We start from the raw sequence: 19,585 nt of genomic DNA, 5'->3' as shown, positions 1-19,585 counted from the left end.
ATGCAATATTCCAGATGTGGTCTCACCAGGGCAGAGCAGAGGGGGAGGAGAACCTCTCTCGACCTACTAACCACCCCCCTTCTGATACTGGTTGCAACACAGAATTTCATAAGGAACCTTTTCAGCACAGACATAAAAATCACATAGCATCTGGTCTGTCACACTGTGACACACCACCCACTGATTTGTATTTACATTGCTCCAAGGCTTTAAAAAAGTATTGATTTGGGAGGGGACTGCTTTCCGGAAAGCACCTATTTTCTGTCCTTGGGAAGGTAATGCCTCTAACTCACATTGACCATCGCTTGGCATTAGTTCCACAGCACTTGGAGGGAATGGTCCCAGAGAGTGGCACTTTACAGTACAAACCTGTGGCGCTCGGGATGCAGCGGGGAGGCTGCATGTCCCCCCTCGCCCTGCTGCACACCCGCACCTTGCAGCTCAGGCAGCCGATGCAAAGCCACACGCTTTGTCTGCGTACAAAACCTGCAGGAAAGCAGGGCCGCGAGAAAGGCATGGGCAAGGATGATCTCGTGCAGCCAGCCTGCAGCTACTGGTGCTGCCCACATATGAAAAACAAAGTGCTCTGCAACCTCACAGACCAGCAGTCACAGCAGACCACCTTGCCTAAGGGAGAAAGGGCTGAAGGAAGAAGGTGCTGCACGGACTTCTGCCCCTACCTCTTTGACAAAGAGACTCTGAGCTTTCTTCAGCGCGTCTTCTGGCACCGTAGACTGAACAGTCCTTCTCTGTCGACCGATGACTGAGATCTGCAGGGAAAAGAAGAACATCGTTTCAGTGCAAACTGCCTTCAGGGCTTTATACTGGCTCTAAATAAAATGTGGCAGGCCCAAATTGCCAAGGAGTCATTTTGGTTTTATGTGTCAGTAATGCAGCCAAAATCAACATGTGGTTAACTGTGGAAATTTTCCAAGGAAGCAGGACTGGCAATGAGTGAGCCTCAGCCACGAGAAATAGGCAGTGCAAACTCACAGACACATCTTCAATCGGAAATATCAGCAGGTCCCGGAGGGGATCACTGTAGATCTGAACTTTGCGTTGAAGGATCACATTCTCATAGTCCAAGGGTTCAACTACTTTGGTTTTTTCCTGCAGGTAAAACAGAAGATGATAAAATTTACATATATATAAAATACGTAAAATAAACATAACATCTTATAACAAACAACATCTCATGCTTAATTTAGCCTGACAATTTCAAACTGTTACCAATGGACCGCCCATTAATTCAGCAACCAAGTGATGCAGGTAATCACCACGTGCATGTTTTGCAGAGAGGGAAATGAGAGGTTATTTGTGCCTGGTAATAAGCTATGGGAAGAAACAAAGCACTGCGCCACTCTGGTCCACACACAGTCTCCAATTTCTTAATGGAGTAAGAAATCCTTCTGGACAGGCCACAGCTTTAACAGCTGCAAGCTTCAGAGTCTTTATGTACGAGCAGCTCATCTGCACAGCCAAGAAGAAATACAGCTTCCTATGCCAGCTCTGCTCAGCTCGAAGCTGATTTTGCTGGAGGAGCTGATGAGAGCCACGCTTCCTCTGGAAACAACACACCGCTGGCAAGATGAGAGCAAGCTGGCTGCCACGACCTCCAGCGCCCGAATCTTGACCCCTGGAAGGAAGAGTGGCATCCCTCTGGAAAGGCAGGAAAGTCCTCTCCATAAATCACACCTCAGCCACAATCAAAGGCTGGAAAAGTGCAGAGCCTGCAATTGCTCTGACTTACATTTCTGGGAAGCAAGATTAACTTTTGCAGAACCCCTTAAGTCACGAGTGAAAACTATTAGGAGAACAGCACTATGTTGCCTATCGCAGTACTTTTGTCTGTGTTGCAAGTCCAGAAAACAGAACGTAAAAAAAAAGTGAGAAAAACACAAACTTCTAAAGTAGGAAAACCACCTCAGCTGCCCAGCCCTATACTTCAGATTTCATAAGGAAGAGTCAGGCGCTTTGCACTGCCATTGTGAAAATTAAACTTTACACCAAAAGCAAACTCACCGCTCTGTATATGAACGGTTGGAATAAAAGGGAAAGCAAGTTCAGATACATCAATGTCGCCTTGTTTGGAATCTTGACCAAAAGGCTGTTGATGCCTGGCCGTGCCACAGTGTTTCTGAAATCCCTCCTGCAGCCTGGTGCTGCCTGGATGGCACATGCCTCCAGCCAAGACACCCTTGCAGGATGATGTGTTCGGGCTCTCCACCCTCAGAAGAGGAACGACAGATGCTTCCCCATCAGCAGCAAACTTTGCCTTCAAGCTGAATGGTTTTGACAGGATCAACTATTCTCATAGCAGGCTCCCCAGCTTAAAAATGAGACCAGTACGAGGTCTCTCACTGACGACAGCAAAACCTGCAGCCTGAGAAAATGAGCCCAAAATGAGGATCAAAAGCTCTGCACCACGGGGTAAATTGCTGCACCACCAAGAGTCCAAACAGCCCAATATTGCCTATGATGTGTGAGATGACCAAAACCAACCATAGCCAATGGGTTTCTGTCCTGTGCCTTTGGCTCCTGAGCCTCTGGGATGTATTAAGACTTTACAGCAAACATGAGCCAGAGTTTTGCTTTAATGACAGCTGAGCACCTCCTGTGCTGAAGTAGGACTAGGGCAGGGACTTTGGAGGCACTTCTCATGCGAGGGGGTAATGGCCCCAGGCAAGACCTATTTGGGGGTAGTCAAATTTTAATCTTGTTTTAATATTTTTCTGAAATATTGCAGAAGATCTATGCATGGTGATATCTTCTCATATTTAAAAAAAATAATCAAAGAATTGAAAAAAAATTCACTCTTTTTTTGCTATACTGTGGTACATAGTAAAAAGAGAATAAAAATCCAGGGTCTATACCATACCTGGACAGTCCATTGGGCTGGAGCAGCAAAGGCAGTTGCCTCTTTCAGACTGCCTCTGGCTTCTCCTAGCCAAAGGAACAGCCTCACCGAGCAGAGGCCATTCCTCTGTCCCAGGTGCACGACTGGTGAGCTTTTAGTATGTTCTGAAAGCAAAACTGAGATGAATGCTTTTTCCCCACAGCACTTCAGAAACATAAGGTGGGTACCTTTCACACTGCATTTCCCAGGGCTGCATCCCAGCAGTGGAACGACATCCCAGCATCTCTCTGATGGAGCACAGCACAGAGCAATTAAGGCCTGTTTTACTCATATAAGTGATGCTTGGGTCCCACGCAAGCCTCTGGCCAGAGTGATTTCTGTTCAGCCTTTCGCCAAGCACTCTCTCTGCCGTGCTTCTGGCTGCCCACAAAGCAGCTCTTACTCTAGGCTGGGGACAATACACCTCCTGCCCCAGTTTTGCATACAAAATGTCTCTCTTCCATGCTGCAGGAATCCAGCATGGATTAGCTCGATATCTGAAGCAGTTTCCTCTTAATCGCTCTTTGGAAACTTTGCTTCACTGCTCACACAGCCCTGAGAGAAACGTCACAAGCCTCAGTGTTGTCGTTAGCAGCAGCAGAAGCACCGCAGCCATTGTGGCAGAAGCCCACCCACCGGATTACCAGAGGAAAGACAAAGGTGGTTGAGCAGAGAGCCTACACTGGGTATCAGAGCATACAGGGGGTGCTGCCCGGCTCCCCTGGCCACAGGGGATTTGGGGCACAGGGTGGCAAACGCTGCCAGCCCCAGAGCTGTGTGCTGCCTGCCTCAGTGCATGTGGAGCAGCCCTTGTCCTGCATCCAGAACCCAAGCTGCATGGGAATCTCATAAAAAAGAAAGATAATTTGAAAAATAGGCATCCCAAAACCTCAACAGGTAGATGGAGAAAAGGAACCCATTTTCTCTCTGTTAGTCTCATGCTCTTCAGATGCTTAATTGAATTTGGTTAATGTTCTCAAACACTGGTCTTATTTCAGGACAACACTACACACTTCTGAAAATTTGCCAACCTCACATGAGAAGTTTCAAAACCCATACAGCACTGCCCACCACAGATATGAAAAAGCTCCTTTAAAATATTTCACCACAGCCCTTCCACTCTTGTGGATTTAGTGATATTGGACAAATTGTGTTGTGCAGGCTGCTGCTGTGACCCGTATCCCCAAAACTTGTGCTGAGCCCCGAGACACAAAGCTGATGGCCCAGGGAGCTCCAGGAGGCGAGGGATGGGCATCTCCACAGTCAGTCACAGGATGGTTTGGGTTGGGAGGGACTTTTAGAGGTCACCCAGTCCAAACCTACACAGTGAGTGAGGGCATCCCCAGCCAGACCAGGGTGCTCAGAGCCCTGTCCAACCTGACCTTGAGTGTTTCCTGGGATGGGGCCTCCACCACCTCTCTGACAAAGCTGTTCCAGTGTTTCACTAGTCTCATTGTAAAAAAATTTCTTCTTTATATCCAGTCTAAATTTACTCTCCCTCAGCTTAAAACCATTACTCCTTGTCCACAACAGACCTTGCTAAAAAGATTGTCCCCATCTTTCTTATAGGCCTCTTTCAGTACTGAAAGGCTGCTATAAGGTCTTCATGGAGCCTTCCCTTCTTCAGGCTGAACAACCCCAGCTCCCTCAGTCTGTCCTCATTGCAGAGGTGCTCCAGCCCTCATAACATTTTTGTGGCCTCCTTCTGGACCTGCTCCAACAGCTCCACATCCTTCTTGTACAGAGCGCTCCAGAGCTGGACGCAGGTGAGGTCTCACCAGAGCGGAGTAGAGGGGCAGAATCACCTCCCTCGACCTGCTGGCCACGCTGCTTTTGATGCAGCCCAGGGTACGGTTGGCCTCTAAGCTGTGAGTGCATATTGCCAGCTCATGTCTGGCTTTTCATCCACCTGTACCTCCAAGTCCTTCTCTGCTGGGCTGCAGAGAGCTGTCACTCAGGTGGGCTTTGCAGCAGCCACAGACAGGCACTCCTCCTCCAGCGTGGTTGGAAATGCAGCCCCACAGCTCCCCTAACCCAAGCCGTGCGATTTCCCTGTTGCAGTGTGGCGTTACGCTGGCTGCGCTCACACGCAGCATGGTACAGCCAGGCTGTCCCAGGCCATGACAGGAACCACAGCAAAGTCTCTAAAGTGAAGCCAAAAGATGCAGGTCAAGCTGTTCGCAAGCAAAGCAGTTGCTCATGAAAGGATGTGGCCTGTCCTCTGCCTGCCCTCGAGGGAACACAGACTCCTTCGTCCATCCCCAACTGTGCTGCCCAACAAAAAAGACCTGTGGAGTGAGGAGGGAGCCAATGCAAATATTTTTCATCCTTCAGCCCACTCTGCTGCCAGTGTCCCAGCAGGGCTGGAGATAAAGCTTTAAGCCCTGAAAATCAGATTTCAAAGTCTTAGTTTTTCTGACAAGCTTGGTTAAAGCACACACCTCCTGGATCCAGAGCTCAGCCTCGCACTGCCCGGCACTACCACAGTGGCAGATGGCACCCACCAAAGTCATTATGAAAGCAGAGGAAAAACTATTACGCTAAAGCAATTAGAGTCTTAGAAACCACAAATTCCTCCAGAGGGAAAGCCAATATCAAGTACAAAGAAATGCTGCCAGTCCAGCAACAAAACCAACCCATTTCTGCAGGAAGAAATGTGCAGCACTGTCAAAGCCATCCTGTCCTCGGGCACACATGCAGCAGCTCTTCACCCAGGACAGGCAGATGGGTGCATCTGATGCTCCCTGGGTCCCAAAACAGTGTGAGCAGGCAGGGCTGAGCTGTCCCCTTCCGTGGTCCCCGCGGTTGCTGCCCCTTGAGCACACCCAGCAGCAGCTCCCAGCCCAAAGCCCTGCAGCTCACTGCACTGGGATCAAGGTTAAGACCCATGGGAAACACCTCATAGGGGAAAAACATAAACCTGATTTTAAACAAAGACAACACAGCAGTGTACACTACCAGATAAGCCCACTCACCTCTTTTAAAAAACATCAAAACACTGGCTTAAGCCTGGCATGCCAGCCTGTTCCCAAAACTACACACTGTTCTTCCTGCTCCCCTGCTACTGCCCTAGGACGGCTGGTACTCCAGGTGTGGGGCCACCCGGAGCGCGAGGACGGGGGTCATCTGTGCTCGATCCCCTGGCCAGGCTTGTCCCGAGGCTCCACTCGGATAACAGTACAAGTAAAACAACAGCCTGTCTATTAGAGTGTTGACTCTCCAGCAGCAGGCAAGCTGGCTGGCATTTTAACAGGAAATTCAATGACATTACTTCAGCAGACACATGCCCACAAACGCCAACGCAAGACTTTGCCTTTGGCCAAGTGCAAACACAAAGAGACCAGCACAAGGAAAACCACGAGTCAAAGCCCTCATCCTCGGTGCCCTGCCGCCCTCTGCCAGCCCCGGCACAAACCCTGCTGCAGAGACCCCACTCAAGAGAGCCTGAAGGTAAGGCTTAGCGAGGGAATTACCCATTAACCCAGAGCGGGGAACCTTAAGAAGCCAGATTAAATTGTCACCTTTCTGTATTCATTTGCAAAGCTTATGAAATTCCCTCTATTTGCCTTATAAACAAAGGCTCACAACAACAGCTGGAGATATTCATGTGGGGAAGTCTAGGAAAGGCCATTTCTATTTTAAACTTTTACTGCCTTCAAAACAGCAGCCACCTGTCTTCTAGTGTTCTGCATTTGTGTTGTATACCATACAAGTGGGCCCATGTTTTTATTGTATGATTAATGTTTTTCTGAGGTTCTTTTCTCCCAGAATTACAACAGGTAGAATCCAAGTGATGAGAATGCACAGAAAGTGAAAGAAAAATGCTTCATTTGAGGATTTATTTTTTTAAACAGCAGCCAAAGGGAAACTATCAGAAAGCTTTTATTCAGGCTGGCTCTCATTTAAAACAAACAATATCCAGAGAAGAAAACAATTCGACAGCAAACCCAGCTCACTTAACAAATTTGCTCAGCCCTTTGCGTTAACAGGAGCCTCATGGCGTTTCCCGTTGCCCAGTGGAAGCCAAGCCCGGAGCAATCCCCAGCCATAGTGCAAGAGCTGCACCGTGCTCAACTTCAGCTTCTCACAGCGCTGTAAGGGCCAGCAAGCGCACAACACACACCACACACCACACACCCCTCCATCTCCACCCTGCAATGCTTCCTCCCTGCCTTCCACTGAAAAACGCGCAGGTTCGGCAGCACTCAGGATGTGGCGTTTTCTCACTTCCTCAGAAACGAAGCTCGACCCAGTGCGTGCAACGACGCTCAGAGAGCTGCTAGACAGACACAGGTGATGGGAATGTTAGAAGTGATGGTACTTTACAGCAGCTAAGGAAAGAAGAGGAAATTGCATGGACCTCATGTACATATAAGTGTACTGCCTCACACCGTAAAACTGTTCTCCAAGGTTTATCAAGCATTTTACAGCCTATCTACTGCCTCATCTGTTGCAACCCTGTAATACACTTACATGAAAAGTCTGGCAAAGTCTGAATTTTAAAGCAGATCCCAGAGGACCAAGGAGGTGACATAGACAGAAAATAGGAGGCAAAGTCGATCTGGAGACTTGATTAAAAGCTAAAGAGGGAAGCATACAACTACCTTTTGGACTTACTAGTCACAGTCACATCACTCCTGAGACTGGCAGGGCAGAGAGGGACCACATCCCATTGCAATGTGCAGTCTGGGAACGCAGATACCTTTCAGATAGCAAAGAACACTGCCTGGTTCTTTTATTTTGCTCATTAAACTTGACAGTACCTGGAAGAATTTAAATGGGAACTCAGAAAACTCACTTGGCAACTCTTGTACAGGCACACAGAACTGAGTAATTCAGAAATTAGAAAAGCTTTTCTGAAGTCAGAGATTCAAAGATTTCAGGTCAGGGCTCTCTCAAATTGTGTGGTCTTTAATAACTTTTTTTTTAAATAGCACATTTATGACTCTTCACTCTTTCTGCCCTCAGTTCATGCACTGCCATCTGATCTCATGTACAAGCCTTAACTCAAGCTTTCAGCAAGGCTACAGAGCTTCATTTTAAAAAGCCGAGATTCACACCATAATTCATCATTCCAGGAACCTGGGCACAAGAAAGAACAATGCAAAGTGAGAAATTCTGAACTTGGTCACCCGGCACCTGGAACCACCATAACCCTGTGCAAAGCCAAAATAAAGACCACCAGAGTTGGTGGAGCCACCATCCCTGGAGGGATTTAAAAGACAGGTAGATGAGGTGCTTAGAGACATGGTTTAGTAGAGGACAGGTTATAGTTGGACTCGATGATCTTAAAGGTCTTTTTGAACCAAATGATTCTGTGATCAAGTCTGTGCCCCAAAGACTTTGCATTCAGAAGCACAGGAGAGGGGAGGAAGGGCAAAGAGGGAGGCAGCGTGAGTCAGTGCATATGGCAGCAGTCACAACACGACACAGCCTTGCTGCTGCCAAGAGGTTTGTGGGCTGCTCAGTGAAGCCATATTTTAGAAGGAAATCAGGAGACAGGCGATGAAGCAGCTCTCCCCAGGCTACGTGGAGTCTGTGCCCATAAGCCTGCTGCAAACCCAGCGCTCGGCTGGACAGAACAGCAGAGGCGAGAGGCTGAGATGGGCTATGGTAAAACCACAAGGATGAAAAGTAGTCAATAAAGCTGGGTATGAGCAGGTCAAACTATTTTTACACTGGTCAGAGAGAAGGAAGTTTAAAAACACAAGAGGAATGCCCAGACGGGAATCCTGGCTGTGCTGAAGGCACAAAAATGCTGAGCTTGAGACCTCAAGGAAAACATCTGCACCAGGGACAGGGGAGTGAGACAGGTTGTAAGGCAGACATAAAACCACATGGAGCGTTCTGTGAAACGCCAAGGGAGGAAAACCTCCAAAGGAGGAGGAGCAGCAGGGAGAGGGAAGGGTGTCAGGAGCTGGTCCAAGGTGGTGCAGGGGCAGGTGGGATGGGAGATGCAGGTTTTGCTCAGCTGGGGATGGGGTGGTGCTGGAGGCAGGTAAGCTCAGAGGAGATGCCATGGGAAGTGGGGCTTGTGGGAAGGCTGGGGCTGCATAGCTGCATGAGGCAGGAGATGTGGATAGGGAGACCAAGAGGCGATGGTGGAGTGGGTGCGTGCTGCAGACAGGAGAGAGGAGCCCTGTGGGCCATCAGGAAGGATGAGGTGAGGAAAACGGGCCTGATGGGGTGAGATTGGGTGCAAACATGGCTCAGAGCAAGGTGCTACACAGCCCTCCCGCGGGCAGGAACCTCCAAGCAGCACCACTCCTGCCAGTCCCTGTGCCTGCCCACGGGCACTCCCCACAGCAGTGCCATCCGTCCTGCACCCCCTCACCCAAAACCTGCAACCTGGCGGCACCACCTTATGAGGATGCTCACAGCACAGGCATGCACATGGATACTCTGTGGCCCAGAGCATAGAGGAAAGCAGGACACAGGCTCACATGGGCTGGACCAGCTCATGGGAGCAGATCTAAAGCACAACAGCCCTCTGAGGGCTCTCTTGCCCCAGCACCAAACAGGTTCTCCTTCGGGCAGCCTCTGTGCCAGTCTGCACCATGCTCTAGCTCTGAAGCCCAACACTGTCTGTATGAGGCTGTTGTACCCCTCTCTTCCCCTGTTTCATGCTAAATGAAGATGGCTGCATCTGACAGGAGCTGTCAGAGAAATAAAAAGCCATGTGGTGGGGAAGGGGAAGATGGGTGCACATCTTCTGCATAGTTCTGGCACCCTGCAAGAAAACACTTGCAGCCAAAATGATTCATGCTTTCCATCTGAAAGCACAGAGCAAAAGCCTGTCCCCGCTCCTGCACCCTGCTCAAGTCCTGTGGAAAAGCATCTCACTGACCCACACCTCTCTCCTCCTGCCTCGATGTCACCACGTGGCACCAGAATCTCCTCTGAGCACTAAGGGCAGACTGGACTCAGAGTATTTTGTAACCTGGATGCCTCATTTTTACGGTAATGCCCAATTTTCCAGTGACAAAGTTTGCAGTTATCAGTGCTGTGTCCCAGAGTGGCACAGTGTCAGTGCAAGACACCAGCTCGGAGTAGACTAGATGATCTCAGTGTAGACATACAAACATTGACCTGTCATTACTGCTTAGGGCTGGCAAATAAAACTAAGTCAGGCCTTGAAATGCCTTCAAACTGGCTTAGAAATTACAGGAAGTCAGGATAAGCAGCTCTTCATTTCCGTTCCACGTATTTAGAAGTGGACTCCACACTTCACAGTCTTTAGCAGATCACATTTTGAAACTTAGTTCTGCAGTCACAAGGGCCAGGAAATAAAACTAAGTCAGGCCTTGAAATGCCTTCAAACTGGCTTAGAAATTACAGGAAGTCAGGATAAGCAGCATAAGGCTCTTCATTTCCCTTCCACATATTTAGAAGTGGGCTCCACACTTCACAGTCTTTAGCAGTCACATTTTGAAACGTAGTTCTGCAGTCACAAAGGCCAGGAACGCTGTTTATTCCTGAAAGCTTGAGATTCTTGCATAATCTCTTAAGCAAAGGAAACAGCCGTCAGAAAGAAGCTGCACTGCAATGAAGCTGGGAGAGCTCCCTTCGACCTGTGAGCGGCCCAGGCTCCAGCCCACTTCACCTTCACACATCACCTTGAATAACGATGCCCTCAAGTGCAGCATCAGTAGCAAAAGCACCATGGCAGGCGAGTGGTGGCCAGGGGCATGGCCCATCTCTGGTGTAAGCACTCACTTGCAGTGATCCAGCACCGCTCCCGTGCATGAGGGCAAGCACCTGAGGCTGCTTTCAGTACCCTTGTTGTCTGTGCCCTGAGCTTCCTCAGGACCACCGAGTGCTTCTGCACGAGAGATGTCAGTGCCAGCTCAGTACTGCCTGCCACGGCATCTTTAGACCCCAGACACAGCACCCGGGGTCCCATGTAGGTACCGCCTGGCTCAAACCCAGCCCTTCTGCACGGGGAGCAGAGGCAGGGATTGGTGTACCCCTGCGTCAGCAGAGCTGCACCTGCACCCGGCTGAGCATCTGCCACACAGCACAAGAGATGAAAAGGCAGCATAGCTTTGATTGTCTCCTCTCAAAATAATAGTGTTAACAGAAATTGGCAAAAGGGTACTGGTTTCTATGGGACAGCTGAATTTCTGCCAGATATGACTTCCTAAAACATTCTGTAAGCACACGCATGCTAAAAAAGGAAAATAGTAATTACAACTACAATAATACATGTTATTTATGTAAGTTCTTAACTGGAACATCCCAAAGTGCTTTTCAGATGTCACTGGTATTTCATCATTTATTTATGTAGTATCAGTTTTATATTTAGCATCCAGTTCCAGAATAGCCAGCTTCAGAACATCTTAAAGCAATTAATTTCACATAAGCAGAACCCCTCCCTTTCCTGCCTGCTCTTAAAAACTCTTGTTTTTCACTCAAGAAACCACTTGTGTGCGGGGCCAAGCCAACTGCGCAGCCACTCCCCGAATGCAAGCAGGCGAACGCTCGTTGCTGTTGTTGGGGCACGGACTGAACCAGGCAACGGCGAAGCAACTCATGCAGCAATGCTGGGGAAAAACGGAGCAGGAAGTCACAAGACCGTTTTTGAGTTGCCTTAGCAATACAGCAAACGCCCCAGCAGTGAAGTCAAACCCCAGAGATGTCAGTGGTGGTTTAACCAGCTCAGGAAGTTGTCTTGGCCCTCATAGCTCCATTTTCGGGCTGCAGGCATCGGACGCAGCTGCAGACTGCTGCAAAGTTAAGTTGTTTTCTCCCCAGCAAACAGGAGGGCTCCACAACAGACAAGACTCTGCAATGGCCCCGTGATGCTTCAACCTACCCACAGGAAAAATGCAGATGTTGCCGGAAGCACCTCAATGTTTCTCCCAGCTGCAGACATCCACCCAAGCTCCAGCGTTACGCAAAGGGACAGGGGAGCGCTCAGGACTCCCCCAGGCACGAAGGGAAAGGCTGAACTGTGAGGGAAACCCGTCTGAGTCAAATGCAACTTTCCTGGGTCTCCCAGCTGCCAAAGAGGCTGTCTGCTGGCAGCTGGGTTTGCCTCCCTGAACACCAGCTTAGTGGGCAGTTAGTCCACTGCAGCTAGCACCACCGTCTTCCTCCAGGAGATGGATGGAGGCTACATCCTCCTCTCTTGATTGTGCCTTTCCTACCTACACCTATCATAAACCCAGCCCCTGTCAAGGAGCTTTTCTCCCTGTGCCTCTATGCTCCTTTCCAGCTGCCACAATGCTTCCCTCAAGTCCCTGCTTCAGCCAACTCTGCGTCCCCAAGGGCAGGGCTGCGGGACTGGCAGAGCCCTGGCAGGCAGAAGGCCAGCCCCCATCCTGACCCATGGCTTCTTCCAGCCCTGCCGGGAGAGATGCCCTGCTCCACACAGACACTGCATACAGTCAGAGTCACTGGGTTGGAAAAGACCTTTGAGATCATTGAGTTCAACCATAACCTGTCCACCACTAAACCGTGTCTCTCAGCACCTCAACTCCCTGTCTTTTAAATCCTTCCAGGGATGGTGACTCCACCACTCCCCTGGGCAGCCCCTACCAGTGCCTGATAACCTTTGCAGTGAAGAATATTTTCCTCATATCCAATCTAACCCTCCTCTGGCACAACTTGAGGCCATTTCTTCTCGTCCTATCACTTGTTCCTTGGGAGAAGAGACCGACCTCTCCTCGCTACCTCTCCTTTCAGGGAGTTGTAGAGGTCTCCCCTTACCTTCCTCTTCTCCAGACTGAACACCCCCAGCTCCCTCAGCTGCTCCCCATAATTCTTGTGCTTCAGAGCCCCCCTGAGCTTCACTGCCCTTCTCTGGACATGCACCAGTGCCGCCATGAAGCAGCACAGCTCCAGCCCACATCCCAGGCTCCTGACCACTGCCAAAACACAGTTACGCATATGGCTCTCAGAGAGCAACGTACAGCACTGTGACATGACCAGGTCCTAATACTGAACAGGACAGGTGTAATGTTTCTGTCTGCATCCGTGCAGTGTCCCTGCTTTGGGGACGAAGGGAACATCACCCAGCATGGAGTCAGGAGCAGGATGACGGAGCAGTCTGGACCAAAGCAGGCAGGGTGTCCTTACAGCCTCAGCCAGTCCCCAGGGTCAGCCTCGTGGCAGGAGATATTAATAGGGGAGAGAAAAAAATTGCATTTCAGCAAGAAAGGAGAGAGGGGTAAGAAAGGGGTCAGGAACAAGCAGACCTGACCCCATTAGAGAAGTAGCAGGAGGCAGGGAAAAGCTGTAAAGATTAGTCAAGGCTGTGCTGAAGGAAAGAAGAGCCAGCAAGGGAGAGCTTTGATTTGCACTTTTTAAGGAAATGAAAGAGATGGAGGGAGATGGCGGCAGGGAAACAGACTCCGGCATTTCTGAGTTGACAGCAATGCCCACAAAGGCGTACGAAACTACGCTTTTCTTCCTTGGACAGAAAGGCCAATTAACCAGGGAAGCAAAGGCACACGGGTGCCTGAAGCCTGGTTGCTGTTCGGCTGCTGTGTGTGACTGCGACTTGCATTCTCAGGCCATGGAAATGTCAAAAGCTTTGTGTAATTTTGCATCATTAGAGACAATAAATCAGTGTGCAAAGGGCTAAGTGAAACGCTGTAGAGGCCACCAAGCAGCGTATATAAAAGGATGGTACAATATGTACTACAGCAGGCAGTCCAAGTTCCAATGCTCCAGGTCCTGTGAGGAATCTCCGCAAATAACTCCAGATACCAGAAGAGGCTGAAACAAAGCCCGAGAGCCATCCCCTCACCGGATTTTGAGTGAACCAAATCCCCAGCCGCATTGCTGGCATTAGCTGCAGGCACCACCACCAACCATCTGTTCCAGGCATCTCACTGCATCGATGGTGGCGGCTCGGGGCAGATGCTGTCAATGCAGGGACACCTGCATTTTCATGACACTGTTCCTGGCACAGAACAAACCACTCTCAGCCTTACCCAGCAAGTGCTAAAATCCTGGCCACACGACTGGCAAAGTACAGCAAGAGGTTTATGTACATGTGTAAGGGCTGGATGCTTTGCTCCATTCCTACAGCTTTCCTGTCATGGACAGGAGAACAAATACATTTAAATGATGCCTGGGGAAGGATAAGATTTAGTGCCCATCAATAGCTTGTCATAGCCTCCAAAAACTCCAAGAAATGGATGTGCTGACTGCAGCTCATCCTATAGTACCCATTCCTCAGCATACAGCTGCACGTAGGGGAGCAAGGCATTGCTCCATGTCTTCTGGACTGGGTATTGGTAGGAGACACTCTGAAGATTTGCTAAGCGGCCCCAAATGGCTGCCCAGTGTCCTTGGGGCCCTGTTCCTCTCCATAAAGCGGTGCCCTCCACCCTTCGCACCACTGGTGTGTGCCCAGGCAGGAGGAACCCAGGCCACGGCACAGCACTCAGCCAGCGCCGAGCAAAATTCAGCCCCTAAACAGCACGTGAGCCCCAGTTCAGGAAAGCATGTGATCAATTTTAAGAATGCGCTTAAGTGTTTTCTTGAATAAGCCCCTGTGAGCAATAATCTCTCCGTAAGTACTTCCACAGAAGTCACCCGAGCGAGCTGTGGTGGCTCACTCCGGAGGCAGCCCATGGCAGCAGGCAAAACCTGCCCGGCTGAATTGACAAAAAACCTCCCACGCACTTACGCAGGGGCAGAGTTTCCTTCCATGTCTCATACATGTCTCTTCTTCTGTGTAAATTATGCAAACACAGCACACTGACTGCACCCGAGGGGGAACATGCATATATTCTGTGTCTCTCTTGAGCATCAAAATCACTACAAATGCTGCACACAAGCAGTCCTCACGTTGATCAAAGTGAATTTAGTTTCTCAGAAGATGATTCTATGCAGAAAGCTGATTTCCTCTGCATGAGTGTAAATTCAAACAGTAATAATACAGTTTAAGCTGAAAAAAAACCCAAACATCAGGAAGAACAAAATGCCTTTTTGCCTCCAGTCAAAACCTTCTTAATATCACATTAAAGGAACTTTTTATCTCCTATTTTGCATCTGCCTGAAACTGAGCCACACATACATGCCCAGCCCAGCCAGGATCAAACCAAGCCCAGCCAGGATCAAACCAAGCCCAGCCAGGATCAAACCAAGCCCAGCCAGGATCAAACCAAGCCCATCTTCTCCTGGTACACTGCTTGCCATCTCACAGTGAGCTTTTGGGGAGCATATCCCACAGCACCACATAACACAGCAGAGCAGGCACTCAGTTTTAATACCTCTGTACAGGAGAATTGGTGGCATCAGCTGCAAGCACAGGTTGTCCCACACCACAGTTGCTGGGAGTTCACATGCTGGCAGAGGTGTAGCCAAGAGGTGTGAGTGTGTCTGGGTGCCACCAAGCTGCACCTCCGGGTGCCCAGGGACACAGCACTGGGTTGGCAGATGCTTGACATGGGCAAAGCCCAGGCAGCTGTTCCTCAGGTGAGATGCTCTGGGTTTGCATCCTTTGTAGATCTCTGTGGTGAAGCAGTAAATGTATCTTCAGTTAATCCATACAGAAATGATCTACAGAAAATCAGAGTAATTGTGGGAGACTTAAAATTGCTGCCACATGACTAGTTTTGGCAGCACTGTGGAAAAATGGATTGCCCGAGTTTTGTCAAGCACTCGCTCCTCTGATCTCATGTCTCCAACACATTTTATTTCTCTGTCACAATGCAGAGAATGGCACCTTTGGAAAACTTGCAACTGGCTCAAGACACAGCCCACTCCTTGCTGGGGCCCAGCCACTGCCGAACCCAGCGCTCCCTCCCAGCAACAGGGGAGGCACGGGGAGGCTCCGGCTCAGCCCTGGCCTCACACGCGCACAGGGACACCAGTGACCACGTGCAGCTGATTCGGGTCCTGGGGCAGAAGGCAGAGCCGCAGCGATTTTCCTGGCAGTGCCCAAGACCCAAGATTATGGACCTCATTCACATGTGGAGCTCTTAACTCTCAACTCTACAGTGCCTCAAAACGCTTTTGGTTGGAAAGCAATGACGGGGTGAAGGAGACGTGCATGGGCACTGGGGGACCACGTGCCAGAGCACATGCATGTGTCCCACTGGCAAGGCCTGAGCTCCACTCTGGAGCCCAGCTCTCATGTCAGTGGGCACCTTGGGGCAGGTTTCTCCTGCCCTGCCGCACGACTCTGCCATTAAAAATCAACAGCATCCCAAGCATGGAGAGGCTGGGAGGAGGGAGACTGCGCTGAAGGTCTGCGGCAGAATCACCCATGTCTACCCCTGCCAAGGTCCTTGGCTGCTCTCCCTGGGGCCTGGCCTACGTGTCTCTCCCAGGCATCACCAGCACTTTGTACACCAGCTCTGAGGTTGTCATTCTGACACAAGATTTCAATTTTGGCGCCTTAAGGTGTAAGCTGCAGGTGATCTCTTGGTTAAAGATGGTTTAAGTTATCACACTTCAGCTTTGACAGTTCCTCTCTTTCACCTAATCTTAAAATTTTCCTTCATGTTTTATTGTGTCATTTATCCCACCTGCCAACCTAATGCTTTTGCTAAATTTGTCTGTTTATTTAAACAGAGACCTTGAATGTCAGTTATTCTGCCAAAAATTCCGTCCATGAGTTATATATAATCAGTACCACAAATCAGGGACCATGCAAAGCTGATACAATCTGCCCCACAGCTCTGCAAAGAAAAGTGCACACAGAGAACCAGGATTCCCACGGGCCCTGGCTGCTCACGGCCCCCGACTCCGTTCCGCAGGGCTGTGCGTGCCTCCAAGGGATTTCCACTGAGACCTCCCTTACACAGCCCATCTCAACGCAATGCAAGGGCAGAACGACAGCCATGACACTGGGAACCAGCACAGGAAGAGGAAACAAAAGCACCCCAAGTGAAAGTTGCACTTCATCCTTCCCCATTCAGGGGACCAAAGCGCCTCTGAGCTCCCCACCACAGCTTGTGCTCACTTTTGCTGCTACAGCTCTGGACTACGGCTCCACTTTTACCATGACAGGAACAGCACTGACCGCATCCTAGCAGCTGGTACAAAGGACAATGGGTGGGACACAGGTACCCCAGGATCCCTCAGAAAGACCCAATCTCCCTTCGCTGGCCATGTCCAATCACCACCATACACAATGCTTCCCTCTCACAAAGGAGCAAAGCCCTGCCAGAAGTCACCAATCAAACTCCCACCAACTTCACTCCAGCTTTGCAAACCAAAGAGAAGTGTAAATACTCTCCTGGTGCTAGAGAAGCATAAATGGGAAACCATGAACAGCAATAAGATGACATGAGCTTCACTGCACCTGCAGGACAGCAGTTTTGGAGCTGCAGCATATCAGACATCACACTTGCTCAGGCTGGCCACGCAGCAGCACGCTGCTCCTGCCTGGAGATGCGTCTCCTTTAATGCACAAATTATGGCTCCACACAAGCTGACCTCTTCCATGATGTTAAAAGCTTTCCTGACTGAGACATTTTCATTTATTAGTATTCCATTCATTGACTACAAATGGCTTCTTACTCCAGAAAAGTAAGATTTGTCTCAAGGGAGCGCCTTGAATGCCCAAAATGCCGAGCTCAATCTACACACTGAAGGAGCCCTACAGTGCCCCACTCCTCCTGTGGATGAAGCCGCGTGCTCTGGTACCCGCTCTGCTCCTCATCCCTTCATCTCATCCATGCTCACCACCACAGATACCCGTGGTTTCAGCCACGATTGCCCCAAGGCGAGCAGCCAGCCAAGAGACCTGACAGGATCACCAAGGGACAGGCTCAGTGTCCCCAGGGTCTCACATTAAACTACTCACATGCTTTTACTGACTTAACATCACCTGCTGTGTCCAGGCTGCATGGAGGGGTGTCCCACCCCAGGACACAATGTGCCACATGCTGTCAGCCTGCTCCGTCCATTTACAACCTCAGCCTCTGCTCCCCACATACCCATCGGCCACCCCCTCCCTCCCAGGGGCACCGGCAAGCTCAGCACTGCCCTGGGTGAGGCACAGCAGGGGCTGGAGCCTGCTTGCACACACCTGGCAGCAGGGCCTTGGCCTGCCCCATGCTGCCCATGGCGAGGAGGGGGCAGATGAGCAGGGGATGAGCTCCCACCACGCTCTGCAGCTCATCAGCACCGAGGCTGAGCCTCGCCTTGCAAGCACGATCAGAAACCACAGCTCTCCAGCCTCCCACTCCCTCCACCACTAGCCACCATCATTTCCTGGGATGCTCTCTCCACCCCCTGACAGCCAACACACCAGAGCATGGACCTCTTCATGAGCATCATGACCTGGCGGATGGAGAGGAACCACCTTTTCCTTGGAGCAATCTGGGGACCACACACCTCATCCTTATCACTGAGGGCAGCCAAAGCGCCATCTGAGAGAGCCCTACAAGCACACGCCACCTCCTCCCAGCCCTGCCTGAACACTGCAGTGTCTTACAGCTCTTCCTAGTGATGCAGAAGTGCTGGGATTTAAGCCTTGCTGCTGAACTGCCAAAAGTAGGAAGCTCTGCCAAGAACCAGAGTCAGAGACCCCTGCCCGCAGCCCCCTCCAGCACTTGGCTGCAAACACACAAAGCAGCAGAGCAGCTCAGGGGGGATTCACCTGTCAGAAAGAGAGTTGGCAAGGATGGTGTAGGCAATGAAACCCTAGAGAGAATCAGAATGAGAGAGGCTGCTGATAGATACTGGACTCTGCTAGCTCCTTTGGGTTGCTGTCAGGCTTTTATTTATTTTCATCTGCAGTCCCACCCATCTCTTCCCTCTCTGACAGAAGGGACCTCTGCCACAGGCACTGAGTGCCTGTAGGATATCAAAGCTCTCCAGGTTCTACACGAACAATCTCATTTTTAATGAGAGGCTCCATCAACTGCTACAAAACATTTATCCCTATGCATTGTTGATGAAAGAGAAAAAGCAGTTCACATGAGAGCCTGTAAGGTTTGCTGAACAACTGCACATAGGAAGCAATAGCCATGGCACTAGGAAGTCAGACTGGATTATCAGTGGATTATCACCATGTTTTTTTCCAGCTGTTGAAATTAGTAAATTTACAAGAAAACTCTGTTTTTAAAACAAATGTTTCAAACCAGCCCTTTGTTTAACGACACACACCATTTCATCTGTCAGTAAAGCACTAACGAATTATTCACTGAACTTGTACCATGCTTTCTGCATGTCCCATTGACTAACCTTCCATCAAAGCCAAGGTCAAAGTTGATTGCACGCTAGAGTAATTCGATGAACAACAGTGAAACACATCCCACCAGGCCTGGGGATGCTCTGATCTGACCTCAGCACCCACCTAGGCCACAGCAGCAAACGTTTGCACAGCTGCGAGCACAACAAAGACAACCTGCTGCAGTACCACACACAGGGATGAGACGCCTCGGCTGAAGCACGCAAGTTTCACTCCACACATCTGAGCATGATTCCTGGGATACACGGATTCCCGGGACACGCTGGACTCCTGGTTTGCGCCAACGCCTGCATCCCTTTCCCACCTTGCCAGGCCGTGCCCTTCGGTCCTGCCCTACTCAGTAACAGTTTTATATCGCCTGCGCACTGCTCAGGGTGAGCTTCGGCACCCTTCGCTCCGTTCCCGGCACGGACAGACTGGCGTTAAACCCCGGGTCTCCCCATACAGGCACCATCCCCGCGGGCTCTCCAGATGCTGCCCTCGGCGATACCCTACCCCATCCCTGCCCTGCTCGGCCGTGCCCTGCC

The 19,585-nt window shown here is 50.3% G+C and overlaps 1 protein-coding gene across 1 annotated transcript in view; it reads right to left on the bottom strand.

Annotated features, from left to right (window-relative positions):
- The window catches only part of DOCK11 (dedicator of cytokinesis 11), a gene marked incomplete at both ends in the record, with an annotated part of 57,778 nt that extends 56,668 nt beyond the window's left edge, over positions 1 to 1,110 (bottom strand). Inside the window, 2 exons of the mRNA XM_010184630.1 lie at positions 681 to 770; positions 994 to 1,110. Coding sequence (XP_010182932.1) covers positions 681 to 770; positions 994 to 1,110 — 207 coding nt within the window. The remainder of the gene's footprint in view (positions 1 to 680; positions 771 to 993) is intronic.
- Between the last annotated feature and the right edge of the window lie 18,475 nt (positions 1,111 to 19,585).

The sequence above is a fragment of the Mesitornis unicolor genome, unplaced genomic scaffold (genome assembly GCF_000695765.1).
Source record: "Mesitornis unicolor isolate BGI_N332 unplaced genomic scaffold, ASM69576v1 scaffold4985, whole genome shotgun sequence".
NCBI classification, from domain to species: domain Eukaryota; kingdom Metazoa; phylum Chordata; class Aves; order Mesitornithiformes; family Mesitornithidae; genus Mesitornis; species Mesitornis unicolor.
Note: the sequence above shows the minus strand (reverse complement) of the source record. Positions and strands in the feature narration are given on the sequence as shown.